Source organism: Chanodichthys erythropterus, chromosome 14, assembly GCF_024489055.1.
Source record: "Chanodichthys erythropterus isolate Z2021 chromosome 14, ASM2448905v1, whole genome shotgun sequence".
In the NCBI taxonomy this organism is placed as follows: Eukaryota; Metazoa; Chordata; class Actinopteri; order Cypriniformes; family Xenocyprididae; genus Chanodichthys; species Chanodichthys erythropterus.
The window spans coordinates 21,992,488-22,010,291 of NC_090234.1; the positions used below are offsets into that span (position 1 = coordinate 21,992,488).

A 17,804-nucleotide genomic window follows, 5' to 3' on the forward strand; every position below is an offset into this window, starting at 1 on the left:
TATTTATTTACCCTCATGCTCTTCTGTGGAACACAGAGGGAGATTTTTTTCTCGAATCTCTTTCTTTTCACACATCTCTTTCCCATAAAACTACAGCTCATAGTGATTTATCAAGTCAGAAATAGTAGCCCTTGAACCAGAGTTATTTTAGCAGTAGTAGTAATTGAGATACTATTAAAGTTTTCATTAATATTTTGAATTCTATTTTATGTTTATATTTTCTATAATATCTTTAATTATGTTTCTGTTTTGTAGTTTTAGTTTTTTTGTACATCGAGTTAAACTAAATGAAATTGGGAGAGCCTTGTGTGAGGAACAGACCAAAATCTCTTTTGTTATACACTGAAATATGAACAAATAATGAGTAAATGATGACAAAATATTCAGTTGTGAAGGTGGAAATGGGTAGAATGAAAACAGAGACAGAGGTGGTGATGTGAGTCTAAACGATTGTCTTGTCTTGACTTGTCTCCTTAGGTTTTCATTAACTTTGCCATGGGGAAAACGGACACAGACGCACCGGAAGTCACTGAAGGATCTGACATTGACAGTCTAGACTCATACAATACGTTGGACTGATGAAATACTTGCACATTATGACATTCAGTGAACCTTAAAAAATAAATTAATTTAATACATATGAAATCTTTTATAGACTTTATCATATTTTGGTGTTGTGATTTTAAATAAAGGCAAAAAAAAAAAAAATATATATATATATATATATATATATAATATATATATAATATATATATTAATATTAATAATATAATATATATATAATATATATATATATATATATATATATATATATATATATATATATATATATATATATATATATATATATATATATATATATATATATATATATATATATATATATATATATATATATATATATATATATATATATATATATATATATATATATATATATATATATATATATATATATATATTTTACTGAATAATAAGTCGCCAAATTCCTAATGGATAATTATTGAAGATTATTATGAAGAATTATGTGTATTCATCTTTTTTCTGCTCTTCCACATATGGGTTCAAATATTGATTGTTATTAAAGGACCTTTTTATGGATTTTTGTTTTATTTGTATCACCTTGAAGTTAAATATGCAGAAAGTTTACGTAGTTTGATGCAAACTGATTAGTCTTTCATTTGTCCTCAAACAAATTCATTGCACCTTATCAAAGGACATGAAGACATTTATTTACTAAATTGTTTGAAATTTTACTAGCTCTACCATATATATTATATATTTTAATCAAAACATAGGTCATTTACATGAACAACCAACAATGTGTTACTCAATACAGAATTAAATATGTATGCAGAGGGAAGAGTCCATCCTGTTAAACTGCTGGCTGCATCGATGCAGCTCTTGTCTAGGGTTGATATAAATCACAAAGACCTTTTTGGCTCCGAGATATAAATGATTCTTCAATGTCTGCACATCTTCACTCTCATTAATATTTTCTCTGAAGGCACATCTCTTGTGCAAGAATGTACTGAATATTTCATCGGCCCTTTCCTCTGTCTGCTTCAAGGCACAGTTCCTCTTTTAAAAATGTACCAAGCTTATTTTTACATTAAAGCTATTTTTCACATGCAGTTTTTGAGCGTTTGTCTTATTGAATTCGGTGCAATTGGTTCTTTATGCCGTGAGTTGAGATATGCAATTTCTTTGCATAGAATATTGAGCACTGTGGAAGTGATGAACTATCCAATGTTCATTCGAACTGCATTTCTTTATCCTCTTTACATATAAGAACAGGTAAAGTGGGACACTTTGTGATAATTTGTCACAGGTGTCATTTTTTAAATATTTCAAATGACTTAACCCCTCACACAATGCCATTTTAATAGCTAAATATTAAAAGCAAATTTACAAAACGTTGAATACAGTACAGGGATAGGAACTGTACTTTAGTACATTAATGGAAATTATAAGTCACAAACTACCCATGATATTTACTTCTGTCAACTATTTTAAGTATATTTCTTAATACAGTTTTTATCTTTAGAATTAATTGTGATAAAAAAATACAACTAATATGATTTGTATCATCTGTAAACGTCTAAGTTTAATATTTTATCCAATATATAAAAAAAAAAAACTTATATAGGATAAAATATTATATATAGCATACAATGACTATGAGAAAGTATAATTTAAGTTTACGTTTTTTCAGAAGGTTTTGGATGATTTATATTGACATTTTATTCTCCATTAAGTGAAAGTATTAAATTAAAAAAAAGGAAGGAAAGCCCTTCAAACTGAACTTCATAACAAAAGTCCAGCTGACCAATCAGAGTATAAGTTCGCCGAGCTAAGCTCCTCCCCTTCGCTTCCTGCGCTGTTGACGGCTTGGCGCGACATGCAAAACACTTCTGTTTAGATTAATGTTGTGTTCGGTGATCGGTCTCCTTGGCATGGATCAAGAACTATCATCCTGTCATACAGTAAAAACCTGTGACATTTACCAGGATTAAAGAGGCAGTTGCACAGTTCTGAAAACTTCTGCTGTGTTCTAAATGGTATGCTTTAATTTCATAACGAAAGCAGCTCAGACATCCTGCTTCTGTTTTAACACGCCAAAACCCTCGTTTCTGTCCAATCAAAGTCATTTTAGCATGATTTTGCAGCTCATCCCTCAAGAGAGAGGCGGTAAGCCTTGAACTATGTTACCATATGCTTTGCTGGTAAAGTAAACGAGTAAATGACTGCCTTGTATTGGTTCGCATCATGCTTATCCGAATCTGCAGCTTATTTAAGGGGCTGCAGCTTTATTAGGTCATGAATATCTCTCAAATACACATACTTTTAAAACTGTTATTCATATAAGAATATGATTATTACATATATAAAATTATACCTATATATAGATTAGTTTTTACATACCCCCCCCCCCCATATATATATATATATATATATATATATATATATATATATATATATATACAGAAGATTGAAAATCACTGAAATCACTGTGGAATGTTTTTATTTTTATTTTTAATGGATACTTTTATTCACCAAAAGTTGTCTTAAAGGGTTGGGTCACCCAAAAATGAAAATTCTGTCATTAATTACTCACCCTCATGTTGTTTCACACGCGTAAGACAACACAAATTAAGATATTTTTGATCAAATCCGATGGCTCAGTGAGGCCTGCATTGACAGCAAGACAAATAACACTTTCAGATGTCCAGAAAGCTAAAGACATATTTAAAACAGTTCATGTGACTACAGTGGTTCAACCTTAAAGGGTTAGTTCACCCAAAATTGAAAATTCTGTCATTTATTACTCACCCTCATGCCGTTCCACACCTGTAAGACCTTCGTTCATCTTCGGAATGCAAATGAAGATATTTTAGTTGAAATCCGATGGCTTAGTGAGGCCTTCATAGGGAGCAATGGACACTTCCTCTCTCAAGATCCATTAATGTACTTAAAAACATATTTAAATCGGTTCATGTGAGTACAGTGGTTCAATATTAATATTATAAAGCGACAAGAATATTTTTGGAGCGCCAAAAAAACTAAATAACGACTTATTTAGTGATGGCCGATTTCAAAACACTGCTTCCGGAAGCTTCGGAGCATAATGAATCATAATGTTATGAAACGACGAGAATACAAAAACAAAATAACAACTTTATTCAGCAATATCTAGTGATGGGCGATTTCAAAACACTGCTTCATGAAGCTTCGAAGCTTTATGAATCTTTTGTTTTTAAATCAGTGGTTCGGAGTGTGTATCAAACTGTCACGCCCCCCACTGGTGAACCATTGAAATTTCGAAACGAAGCCTTGTTTACTGAAATCATGTGACTTTGGCAGATACACGCTCCGAACCACTGATTCGGAAAAATGACAAGAAAGACATTTATAGTGGTGCAAAATGATTAAAATGATGATAAATATGATTAATAAATCTATTTCAGATAACTGCTGTGCACTGTGCAGATCTGTACTCTAGCTGTTCTATTCTAGCTGTCAGTTTACTAAAATATTCATATGATATTTCATCTCATTCTTTCTGCAGCATTTCCCATACAGCTGTTTTAGGCACGTCTCATGGGCCTTCAACATCTCAAGCTTTCATTCACCTACCTATAATACTTTTTTTCTAATAATTTACCACCGAGTTCATAAGTTATTTTTCCCATTCTACACTTTTCTTCACATTTGCCAGTTTCAGATGTGGTTTTATCTTTGAAAGTCTTCTTAAAAGGCCAGCATCTCAGCGTCTTCTCCTCAGTGTTGCAGATGAAACTGGTGTTTGGTGTGTACCGGTCATTGAAGCTGCCAGCTGAGCGTCTGTTTCTCAAGCTAGAGACTCTGAAGTCCTTGCCTTCTGCAGTGTTGTGCATCTGTCCACTTCACTCTCTGTCCTGGTTAAATACAGTTTACTTTCTTCTTTCAAGGCAGTGCTACATGCGATAGCCTTTATCTCTCTAATGAACAACAGGCCGATGGGTTTCTAGAGAAAGCTGTTTCTTTACAGCCCTTTTTGAAGTGTTCTCAATACTCAAAACAATAACGTTGTGTTGCTGTTTCTACACTTCATTAAGTAGGCCAACCTTTTTAACAGCACTAAGAAAGGACTCTTTAGTACTAAATGAACACATTACAGTGGTTTCTTAAGAATGGGGTAGTGTTGTTTTAGACTGCAGTATTGACTGCTCATAATAGGGCTTTTCTTCACAGATTAAGATTGAATAGCAAAGACATTTCAGACAGTAACAATACTTTGTTTGCAATTTTAGTAATGGTGTTTTTGATCAGTTAAAAGTTACCTTGGTTACTTATCCTCAAGAAAAAAATGTTCTCAGATCTTTCTCCTTAGCCATTTATTTTTATTTATACTGTATACACTACCGGTCAAAAGTTTGGAATAGTTAAAGGATTAGTTCACTTTCAAATGAAATTTACCCCATGCTTTTCTCACACTCAAGCCGTCCTAGGTGTATATGACTGGATGGATCCATGGATGGATGTGGATGGAGACACTTTCTTTAGGTTCGTACTCGCTGGTCCCGTTCACTGCCATTATAAAGCTTGGACGCGTTAGGATATTTATTAATATTTCTCCGATTGTGTTCATCAGAAAGAAGAAAGCCATATACACCTAGGATGGCTTGAGGGTGAGTAAAGCTTGGGCTAATTTTCATTTGAAAGTGAACTAATTCTTTAAAATCATTCAAATATACTGATTTGGCGCTCAAGAAACATTTCTTATTATTAATGAAACCAGTTGTGCTGCTTAATGTTTCACCATTAAAAGGTTTTGAGTACATTTTTGGCCTAAAACTGCTTTTACAAAGACAGGCAATTATGACACCAAAACTTTAGATACCAGTGAAATTTCACATTTCTCTATTCCAAACTACTAGCCTAACTTATGTAAATTTAAAACATTATGGCCCAGTTTCACAGACAGGGCTTAGACTAAGCCAGGATTAGGCCTTAGTTCAATTAGGGCATTTAAGTAGCTTTTATAAATGCATACTAGAAAAACGTCTTGAGACAAAACAATGGCACTGACGTCAGTGCAAGTTGCTCTCAGTTAAAACAGCTCAAACATGCATTTTATTCTAGGACTAGCTTAAGCTTTGTCTGTGATAAGGGATATAAAAGACAAATAAAAAGTCAGTAATAGCACAACAGAATAAAGATACAAATTATATAAACCGTGCTTATTAGGTGCTTTTTTTGTAGGTAGGACTAACTGTAGTTTTCAGGTCGGCTACAGAAATTTAATAAAGTAATCAAATGTAAAATAATCACCGCATATTATTCACTGTATAAATTAAACAGATTAATCCTTATTTAAAGTTAAGTGAGTGATTTGTCTTTAGTTGTTTGATAAACAATAACGACATACAGCAGCAGGATTATTAGGCTGCTGTCACTTTAAGACCTGCACGGATCCAATATAGGCTACTGATACCGTACACGTGTTTTCTTTCTCAACTATTTATGTTCATTTAAAGGAACACTCCACTTTTTTTGAAAATAGGCTAATTTTCCAACTCCCCTAGAGTTAAACAGTTGAGTTTTACAGTTTTCGAATCCATTCAGCCGATCTCCGGTTCTGGCGGTACCACTTTTAGCATAGCTTAGCATAGTTCATTGAATCTGATTAGACCGTTAGCATCGCGCTTAAAAATGACCAAAGAGTTTTGATATTTTTCCTATTTAAAACTTGACTCTTCTGTAGTTAAATCGTGTACTAAGACTGACAGAAAATAAAAAGTTGTGATTTTCTAGGCTGATATGGCTAGGAACTATACTCTCATTCTGGCGTAATAATCAAGGAACTTTGCTGCCGTTCCATGGCTGCAGCAGTGCAATGATATTACGCAGCGCCTGTGAGCCCCTGCTTGCACAGGGAACGTGCCTTGCAACCATGGAGACGTTTGTGAGAGACACTGCGTAATATCATTGCACTGCTGCAGCCATGATACGGCAGCAAAGTTAGCGCAATGCTAACGGTCTAATCAGATTCAATGAACTATGCTAAGCTATGCTAAAAGTGGTACCGCCAGAACCGGAGATCGGCTGAATGGATTCGAAAACGGTAAAACTCAACTGTTTAACTCTAGGGGAGTTGGAAAATGAGCCTATTTTCAAAAAAAGTGGAGTGTTCCTTTAAGACATAACTGACTATGTTTACTTGGATACTTTGTATAAATTTGTTCTCTGAAGAGCAAAAAGATGTGAAAAAGAGCTAAATTCAGTATTTCCGCGATGTCTGAGACACAGCTTTCTGGGTGCGCACTTCGTATTTTTACGCACAGAAAACTTGCCTTTGCATTCTAACATTGCATTGTTAGAATTCATAAAAATGATACCGGCCAACTGGCAACTGACAGTTTCGTATACTCGCCAACACCAATTTTTACTCGCATTTGGCGCTTGGAGAGTGTTCATTTTACAGGGCCTAAAATTAACACTCACCAAATGCGAGTAAAAATTGGTGAGTTGGAAAATGTACAATGTATGTAAAATGTACATTTTAAAATTTCTTAATTTTGAACAATTCTATGCATGTGGTCTGTCCTATAGGTCTTTTGCAGCACCTCATGCTGGTGATGGTCCTGCTTGGGTGAAAGACATTGGAATTAACAGACAGCTCAGTAACATAACCGAGATATTCTGCAAGCTGGAGTCCCTCCTGAATCCATCAGAGTCCTCAAGTAAGACAAGACCTTCACATTATGACATCAAGCACCCAATTATAACCTTAATACATGTATATTATTACATCCCTGAATGTAATGTACTGAACACTTTGAACTTCTTCAATTGATGTTCCTTTTTTTTTTTTTTCAACACACAAATCCCCAACTGAACTTTGAGCTTGATAATGACTATAATTATGCAATGTAATTTTCCATAGTAGCTCCAGTGGTTTCCTCCGAGCTGAGTTGAAGCTAGGGGTGCTGTTGCCGATGGCAGAGAGATGTGCTGTCTGACAGACAGGTCTGTGCCTCAGGGGTCAGGGTGTTTAACGCTGCAGAGGAGATTGAGTTGGTGGAGAGGTCATGCTGGTTCACTCATGCTGGTGCTGTTGTAGCATCAAAGACAACTGCTAGGCAGGAGAAGTGGATAAAACCAGCGAATAAATGTGCTCATTACACCTTTACACACCACACTCTGCTTTAGCTCTGCCAACATTATAAGGTTAACATCAGGAGGGGACATTTAGCTACTACTTAAAATAATGTCAAAGCCCACTGTTCTTTCAAAGGTTGCTTTTTGAAGCGTAAGGGTCAATGACAAATACGGAAGTCTCAGATGATGAAAGGGAGAAATCTTTTAAAAAATAAATGTAACAGCCAAATTCATATATATACGTTTCCAGACTATTATTGCCCCAATTAGTTTTGTAAAATATAAAATTAAAGGTTCCCTAGAAATAAAAATTGAATTTATCTTGGCATAGTTAAATAACAAGAGTTCAGTACATGGAAATGACAAACAGTGAGTCTCAAACTCCATTGTTTCCTCCTTCTTTTGTAAATTTGATTTGTGCAAAAGACCTCCGAAGAACAGGCGAATCTCAACATAACACCGACTGTTATGTAACAGTCGGGATCAATAATATGTACGCCCCCAATATTTGCATATGCCAGCTCATGTACAAGGCATTATCAGTGCACAGCTGAATCATCAGACTAGGTAAGCAAGCAAGAACAACAGCGAAAAATGGCAGATGGAGCAATAATAACTGACATGATCCATGATAACATGATATTTTTAGTGATATTTCTAAATTGCCTTTCTAAATGTTTCGTTAGCATGTTGCTAATGTACTGTTAAATGTGGTTAAAGTTACCATTGTTTATTACTATATTCACGGACACAAGACTAAACACTTGCAGTCTGTATAATTCATAAACACAATTTCATTCTTTATAAATCTCTCCAACAGTGTGTAATGTTAGCTTTAGCCTCGGAGCACCATCAAACTCATTCAGAATCAAATGTAAACATCCAAATAAATACCATACTTACGTGATTAGACATGCTGCATGACGGACACATTGTAAATATAATTGTTATATTAGCTGTGTGAACTTTGTTTATGCTGGTTAAGGCAAGCACGAGCTACGGGGGAGGAGAGCACGAGATTTAACCCTTTGACGCGTACGATCACACCGGTGTGATTAGTCTTTGCTGGCCCCAGGAGCGTACGATCACACCGGTGTGATTAGAACGTTCAGTGCATTACGTGATCAACTGCCAAATTCAAATGTGCGTGCACGCTTTAACTGGCGCTAGACCAGAGACGGATGCGCGCAGCGCTTTTCATATCACAGTGTTTTCAACCAAATAATGTTCATTTCAGGTTTCAGACATTAAATGCACATGAGTATTAACTAAACAATATATTTAGAGTTTGTAAAATACACAATGATGTCTATAGAAGCGGAAATAACAACCCTTTCCATTATAACTTGACAACACGTTTAATTCATATCAGATATACATTGTGAAAGTAACTTAAAAGCTTACTCTATTCTTCCTCAGTTCACTGGCACACTTACTTTCATGTATTTCGGGAGAAGTGGATAAATTCACGGCTTGTAAATCCAACAGATCCGATTCTCTGCGCGGTGCAAACTAACATGGCGGCGCCCATCGCTCATATGGCTCAACTAACGCGATCGTTATAAAGGTGTTTAAACAGCAAAACACATCCACTTGCACATATTTGGCAATCGGAATATTAGATATTTCATGCTATAGTTAACAAATTTGTGAATATTTTGAATAAAAAGGAAAAATTAAATGAATGCAGATCATCATTCATACAGTGCTGCGGTGTGTCACATAAGCGATGACGCGTCACCATGGAAACCATAAAGTGATAAGTTCTAAATAACGGTCGCCTTAAAAAAACTCACGCTGGGGGGTCAGAAAGAATATTTGAAACTTACGTGTGAAAGGGTTAAAGGGGCCGCGCCGCCTGAATCGGCGCATATTTAATGATGCCCCCCAAAAAAATGAATAAAAAAATTCTATGGGGTATTTTGAGCTGAAACTTCACAGACACATTCAGGGGACACCTTAGACTTATATTACATCTTTTAAAAAGACGTTCTACAGCACCTTTAAGAATTTCTGAAAATAAATGTATCATACAAGCAGAGAGTTTTAATGGCATATTTTTAGTGATTGTTGAACACGAATGAATGAAATCAAGGTTAACATTTTCATTATGCAAATATGCAGGTTATAAAGCATTTTAGGTTTCTTCTCATCATGTAAGCGCATGTTATCACTTTCACTATCACTGAAAAATAGTGCTGAAAATAATTCTGTATGAACCATTTATGTTAAATATGGTCTGAAAAATCGTTTGGAAATTTGAGTCTGAAAAAGTGTGGAATTGTACTTTAATAATAATAATAATAATAATAATAATAATAGTAATAACAATACTGTAATACTGTAATGTGCTCAACATTTTTAAATATTTTTCTTCCTGAGATGACTATTTTTTATTTGATGGTGCAATGTGATTCTCTTTGTTTAGCCATGGCCACTGATGCCGTACAATCAGAAGAGAGCTCTGTCTCTAAGAATAAAAAGAACATCAAGATATGGTTTAGCCCAAAAAGTCGCAAAATACGCTGCTGTATCGAGAAACCCGCTGGATCAAGCAAATCAAATGGAGTACAGGGAAAGGAAGCCACTTCGTCCAAACCCAAGGACCTGTCTGTCTTCAACTTTACCTCTTCCTCCCAGGAATCTGGCTCGTCCAGCCCTCCATTGGGGAAGGCAAATAAGAAAACAAAGAAAAAAAGGAGTAGCCAAGTCTACAGACATGCCAGCGGTGGTCAAGGCCCCACAACACGGACTCAAACCGTGCAGGAATGTAAGAGGCTGAAGCTAGAGGCTATCAATCAGCAGTGGGCCTTAGGAAAACAAGCTGGTGTAGACAAGAAGGATGAAGAACACGAGAAAGTGAGCTCTGGAGATGATGACAGGAGGTCCAGAAAGAGAGTTTCTTTCCTTTTCCCTCGCAGCCAGCCTGAGGAGACTCATAAGGCTCCTCACCAAGGAGAGAATCAAATTCCCAGTCCCAAAAAAAGCATTCTAAGCAATATGGAAATTGAAGACAGTGAAAAGCAAAGCTGTGCAACTTTGAGTTCATCGTATCATGATCAACAGGTTGAGCCTGTCACTGATATCCCACCAGAATCAAATGAAAATGCTCCAGGGCCTTCTCAGCCTTCCCTTTCCAGAGTTGGTAAGAGAACAAGAGAGAATCAGATCAGTCATGGTCCGCAGAGTACCCCGAAACAACCCAGAAATTCAGGATGGAGGAATAGGTTATCTAGAGAAGGAACTTCTCCAACTGAAGACCACTCTCAGAGGACATCCAGACAGTCCAATGTGAAGCCAATCACACCAGCTACCCCTGACCTTAGGAGGAAGTCTTCCAGTGTGAGACACAATCAGACAAGTCCCTCTTTCATGAAGAGGAACCACAGTGGGGAAACGCCACTGCACTTAGCTTCCATAAAGGTTTGTGTTGATTTCCACACATTAGCTTGTTGGCATCTGTCTAATTTGGCTAGCTTCTGTAAAATGACAGATACGTTTGTGTTAAAATAGTGCTTCAATAAAGCCTTTGGCATCAAGACATAGAAAATGTTTTCTTTTCCCTAAGTTAAAGGGGTGGTTGATTATGATTTCACTTTTTAACTTTAGTTAGTGTGTGATGTTGCTGTTAGAGCATAAACAACATCTGCAAAGTTATGACGCTCAAAGTTCAAAGCAAAGGGAGGTGTTTTCTTTTAAAGAAATCACTGTTTAAGGGCTATAACAAATGGCTGGTAGGGACTACAACCTTCTTCCTGGGTTGGTGACATCACTAACCCTAAAATTTACATAAACCCCACCCCTGGGTAAGGGGTGAGGCCATTATATTGCAATAGTACATAACACAAATGCAATAGCATAACATGACAAGTTATAACCAAACTATATCTGTTCTATCTTCATGCAGCATATATTCTCTGGCTCCGCCCTCTTCTTGGGAGCAGCAGCTCATTTGCATTTAAAGGCACACACAAAAACAGCGTTTTTGCTCATCCTTGAAAAGTGACAAATTTAACATGCTATAAAAATGATCAGTGGGGTATTTTGAGATAAAACTTCACATATACACTCTGGAGACTTATTTTACATCTTGTAAGAGTGGCATTATATGACCCCTTTAAGTAGGAATGCACATTATATTGGTACTGTATTGTTTTTTTTTTTGTTTGTTTGTTTGTTTTTAATTAAGTGTTTTCAGTCAATATTTGATAATTGCATATTTGTGCATACTCATTTACGCTATTTTTACATTAGATTACCTTTGCCGTTATCTTTATCTAAATGCTAATAATTTAATAACACTGTTCAATGTAATCATTAGCAAATCTCAAAATGAATATCATTTGTCATTTATAAATATATTTCATACTTTACATGTATAAATGCATACATTGACTTTTAAAATGCAATTAAAATGTTTAATTTTAGTTTTTAATGTTTTATTTTTTTTATTAATTAAAACAAGTAGTATAAATTTGAATATCTGCCATTTATCACTTTTTGGCCACAACATGAAAATAATTATTGGCTTTTATGTATTGGTCAGAATTTTAATAATATGCATGATATGTATCCTATTGTTATCACATTTAAAAAAAAAAAAAAAAAAAGGTAAAAATTTTATTGTTGAGAGAAAAAATCATAAGTTGCATCGATGTAAGCATTTTGTTATTACATTCAGAAATAATGTAAATTACAGGTAAATAAAATGAAATGTTTATTATAATCACTAAAAATATGTTTTAGTTTTTCTCACTTCACAAAAATTCTTCAAATTTAATAGTATACAGAACAAGATTGAAAAAAATAAGTATAAACTAACCCTAAATTACAGTGGCATTCATTAAAAACAACAGGCTTTAGGCTTGGCCTTGAAGAATTTATGGTGAAACTAATTTACTAGCATATGGAAAATGTGCTAGATATAATATATATATAAATGATGCGCCTAATATTTCCTAACAAGCACAAACTATAAATAAAAAATGTGAGGAGAGATAAAAACTGAAACCCAATAGATGAAACACTTCTGTACGGCTGTGTTGTCCAACATAACATAATTTGCCGAATTCAAAATACATACTTAATGATTTTTGCTTAAGAGAATTTTGTCTGCTTGTTTGTTGTTAATTGCATTATATAAGTTGCAGGATGTTTGAAATGATAAAAAATGGCACCGAAATTCCGGAATATTTTCGTATTCTGAACATGCACAATTATATAGCTACATTTTATTATTTAAACTTAGTATTTCCCCCCTCCTGTCCATGTCACCAATTTGTGCATGATATAACCAGCAGTTTAAATCCACTATTTAATACTACACTTATTTGCTTGTATCTGAGATTGTTCTTTGTTAGTATTCAGGCCTTGAGTCACTTTGACCACTTAATGATTGATGCTAGGTCAGTTTGAGTGTAGGTGATCAATATCTACCACTGATCTTTTGACTCTGGTCTTCTGTACAGGGTGATGTGGAGGAGGTCCGTAAGCTCCTTGCTCAGGGAGCCGACCCCAACCTGAAGGACAATGCAGGCTGGACACCACTGGTGAGCGAAGAGAACTCTCATACAATTCAGGATAAATATTTTACACATAACAGCCTTGTCTCTTGTTCGAGGTTGTCTGGGCTGAAAATGGTTGGAAAGCTTTTCCTTGTATGTACAGTAATGTGTGTTATCCTAGCAGAACGCTGCATGTTCAGTGAATACTCAACTGTCTTGATAGATAATGTAGATTTCACCATTGCCTTTCCATGTTTTTTGTTTTGTACTGTTTTTATACTGTGTATTTTCATTTGTTGATATCGTTTGTCTTGCGTTCCATTTAGTTGATGAAGATTAATGTAGCTTTTGCATTCGGAAGTGGTAAAATAAAATATGAACAGTTATAGGAAATAGTGCAAATTGTGCATCTCTTGCCACATGAATAGGTTTGCATTTACTCACAAGGCTCTGTATTTCAGAAGTGACATCATTCCACAGAAAGGTATTAAATTAAACCATATAACATAAATTCAATACAACAAGCACTACTATTATGAGCAGGGCAAGTTGTCACAAGAGCTAAATTATAAATAAATTATGCTTATGTTTAATGGCAGGTTCCATTGTGAAAACTGACTGTTATAGACAATGCTTACCCCATATAGAGAAAAGGTTAATGTGTTTTCAGTGAACTGTATCTTTCTTTCCTGAGTAATACTGGTGGAAATGTTTGTGCTGAAGCTCTGTTTTGTGCCTCCACAGAAATGTCCTTTTAAAAAGTAAACACACCCTGAGAAATATTCACTGGAGTAAAAAAGTGTGATCCCTAGTCTGGTCCCTTATATTGGATTTGTACTTTATAAATGTACTTTACAGTTTAAATAATATATCATTATTTCCTTCACATTACAGTAGGCTACTGAGAATTGGGAGTCTTAACAGCTGAATCATAAATTTTCTATGAAAAACCTTTCAGATATGGAATAATGAACCTCAACATGTTCTAAGTTTCTTAAAGAAAAATCTCTGCAAATATATAACTGCATTTCCCCTTGTCATAAATTCCACAGGTCTGGCTGAAAGGCCTTTGCTAAGCTGTAGATTCTGGGGAATTATTGGGTCCAAATTATTATAATAATGCTCTCACTCATATAATCCGTCATAATATGACAGAACATTGTTATTTCTGCTACTTAGGCAATTACGTATTATAATTGTGTTTTGTTTTTGCAGCATGAGGCTTGTAATCTTGGTCATCTGGGAGTGGTGGAGGAACTGCTTCAGCAGGGGGCGCTGTTGAACACACCAGGCTATCAGAATGACTCTCCACTGCATGATGCCGTGAGGAACGGCCATATAGCGGTGGTCAAGCTCTTGGTTGAACGAGGAGCGTCCCAAAGTGTTCTGTGAGTACTTGACTTCACATTCTCTCACCTCATCAAAAACTTAACCAATCACCAGAAGCTGAGGTTTGGTTGGAGATAAAAGATGTCAAAGAAATTTCTGTTGATTATTTGTTGATATATATATATTCATATACAAAGTTATGGATATATTAGGTCTGTCAAGTGATTAAAATTTTTAATCTAATTAATTACACTGTGGCGATTAATTAATCTAATTAATCGCACATCAAATTTGGCTGAGAAATTACCCTCTTAAAGTCATTGTGTTAAATGAGAAGAGCATCAAATAGACATTACAAAAAGTAGCTTTAGAAAAATAAAATATTTTATTTGATTCAACATAGAATTTATTACACATAAGCTTTTAGGCTTCAATGGCCATGAGGGTGAGCAAATAATGACAGAATTTTCATTTTTGGGTGAACTATACCTTTAATGGGATTTTTATTAGTATGGAAATATGAAATTATTCTCTAAATAAGAAATTAAAACTGCCAGTAAGTGGCGGTAAATGTCTAAATGAGTAAGTCACGGAGTTGTTCGTTCATTCATTAATTTGATTCGTTCAAACAGCTGATTCATTTAGGAATGAAGTAAATAGCTCTCTTTATGAATGTGTTATTGAATCATTGGGCCATTTTTAGACATTCATGCATTTTTACTGATCGGATAGCTATCTGATTTTTTTTTAAATCAGTACTGTTTACACTTGGTCACATAAATGCGTCTCCACAAAAAGGATATAATTCCGATCTTCATTAATAGGAGTTCATGTCAATGAAAGCAAAAGAAATGCTTGCATTTTATTAATCATCAGCTAATTTCAAGCTCAAAAATTTTGAATTTCAAGATATATTTATTCCTGTCTTACTATAATGTTGAAAACAGTTTTCTGCTTAATAGTTTTTTTTTTTTTTTCAGGATTGTTGATTAACAGAAAGATGAAAAGAACAGCATTTTCTTGAAGTAGAAATCTTTTGTAAACTTATATATGTCTTTACAGTCACTTTTAAACAATTTAATGTGTTCTTGCAGAATATAAGTATTAATGTCTTCAAAAGAAATCTTACTTAACCCAAACTTTTGAATGATTGTGTATTACAGTTTCCACAAAAACTACATATATGCATTAGGAAATCCAGTGATATATATATATATATATATATATATATATATATATATATATATATATATATATATATATATATATATATATATATATATATATATATATATATATAATTTTTTTTTTCATTTGAAATGATGTACACAAACCAAAAAATAGGATATTTTAGATTCATTTTTATTGTCATAACAATTAAATACATCTAGCATTAAACTGTAATCAAAACAATAAAACGAATACAATTAAATGATGAAAAGTCAATATATCTCCAGTACATTTGAACGAGTCTCAGCACTACAAACGATGTTGCAAATTCTCTACAGGTTGACACACATCTACCGTTGCATGGTATTCCATCATACATACCGCTCAACCCAATTACGTGATAGTGTTTTATTTTGTCATTTTATATGTGCATATCTTGTAACTGCATTATCGTGTATACCTGGTGTTGAGATGTTCGGGAACTTCTGCTCCGCTTCTTCCCGCATGCCCTTTATCTTAATGAACTCTTATTTCCCCAAGATTGGCAGTGAACCCAGATGCACGAATGCTCATCCCGAGAGTTCTCTGCATGCGTCTCTGCGTCTCTTTTTGTCTGTCTGCCCTTTGTACATTGATTGACTAGTGCTGTGCTGTACATTGGGAGAGCATAAAGCATCAGCAGATTTATGCTTCGTTAGTCAATGGTGAAGTGAAGCATCAGCTCTGTCATAGAAGCACTGCACAGAAGCAATCCACTCCTGTCAGACATAATCAATCACTTTCACTCCTTGCGGTCTGGAATCGGAGCAGTGGGGCTATGGGGGGAACTGCTGTGGGCAGAGCCTTCGCTGTAATGTGTTGTATGAATTGACTGGCACATCCTTGCTGTACCAGCAGTAATCTTTAATGCTTTTCAGATCTGAAAAGATGCTTCTTGAGGGACCATGGAGGTAGCAAGCACAAGCAAGACAGAGCCGGTAGTTCTGTTCCAAAACCGAGCAAGCTGTCTGCTGGCTACATAAGCAGCACTTAACTGCCACAGAACCTAATACGTGACTGATTTGGATAGTTCTGCATAGGCAGCTATTTGCAGAACATCACACAATAGCGCTTTGTATGGGAGTTTGATGATAGCATGTTGGTAGGCTAACAACATAAAGAATAAAAATACATGGCACTCAAATAACAGGTAAAATAGTCAATGCTTAATATATATTATTACAATTTAAAATAACTGTTTTCTATTTTAAAGGGTTATGACATGAAAAATTGTTTGTCTTTTGACATATAAGAGGTCTTTGTACTATTAAATCATCCTGCAATTTTCCTCCTCATTATAAACAAAGCAAGAGCAAGACATCAACGAATAGTTATGCATCATCACACCATAGGCCCCATCCACTGGCATTCAGTCACTTAATGGCTGACATTTGCCTACACTGGATGTAAGCGTCTCGTCAAAACCAAATACAATCCCTTTTTAATCACTGACACTGTCTAAATTGGATGCAGTTAGAGCTGCACGTAAAATGAGAATCATGATTCTCCCACAATTCTGAACAGACAAAAACTAAACAAAATAACATATAATTAAGTTCTGACAAAATGTTAATTGCTGCAGTATTTAAATTTTTAAAAATTTAATTACTGGATGAATCAGCTTTTTTAAATGAATCTCTTGCATGAATGATTAGATGACAAATACATTTTTGTAAGTCACTTGTCGCCACCTACTGGTGTAATGATATAATTGATACAATCTTTATTTGAAGCGTCAAGTTACTTTCAAAAGGTGATTTGATTTGCTCTATTTTGATAGGTACCGTAGACATCAGTGTTTATATCTAAACTATAAACTTCTCTGTACTACTACTGTGATAATTCGAATATTTCTAACTATACATAACTGCTCTCTCTGGGTCAGTGGCAGTGCGAACACACATCTGAATGTTCCGGTGTGATTTTGTCAAAGGTTTAACCCTATAGGTTGTTTTTTCAAGCACCTTATTACGACCTATATTTACGTTTTAAAGTCATGAGTCCTTTGAAGGTCCCATGAAGCCTCAGTCCTGGTGTAAAAATAATGACAGTGTCATGTTACGTCTGTCATCATGAAATGATGTATGACTGTCGTTACCAATCAAAATGCATGTTCAT

At 34.8% G+C, this 17,804-nt stretch overlaps 2 protein-coding genes across 9 annotated transcripts in view; both read left to right on the top strand.

The window, feature by feature from the left end:
• abca12 (ATP-binding cassette, sub-family A (ABC1), member 12) overlaps positions 1-686 on the top strand; it is a 42,859-nt gene extending 42,173 nt beyond the window's left edge. The window contains exon 44 of the mRNA XM_067408837.1: positions 478-686. Coding sequence (XP_067264938.1) covers positions 478-579 — 102 coding nt within the window. The 3' untranslated portion in view covers positions 580-686. The remainder of the gene's footprint in view (positions 1-477) is intronic.
• Positions 687-2,402: 1,716 nt separating this feature from the next.
• The window catches only part of bard1 (BRCA1 associated RING domain 1), a 34,015-nt gene continuing 18,613 nt past the window's right edge, over positions 2,403-17,804 (top strand). For 5 of the 8 annotated variants that reach the window (XR_010897190.1, XR_010897189.1, XM_067410583.1 and 2 more), the window contains exons 1-3: positions 9,934-11,067; positions 13,113-13,193; positions 14,364-14,536. Coding sequence is in view for 6 of the 8 variants with exons in the window: in XM_067410583.1 (XP_067266684.1) it covers positions 9,991-11,067; positions 13,113-13,193; positions 14,364-14,536 (1,331 nt within the window). In the remaining 2 variants the exon portion in view is untranslated. Of the gene's footprint in view, positions 2,562-4,982; positions 5,047-5,134; positions 5,172-7,095; positions 7,227-7,429; positions 7,513-9,933; positions 11,068-13,112; positions 13,194-14,363; positions 14,537-17,804 lie in introns of those variants that run through there. The other 3 variants (XM_067410586.1, XM_067410585.1, XM_067410584.1) reach the window with 3 other exon arrangements.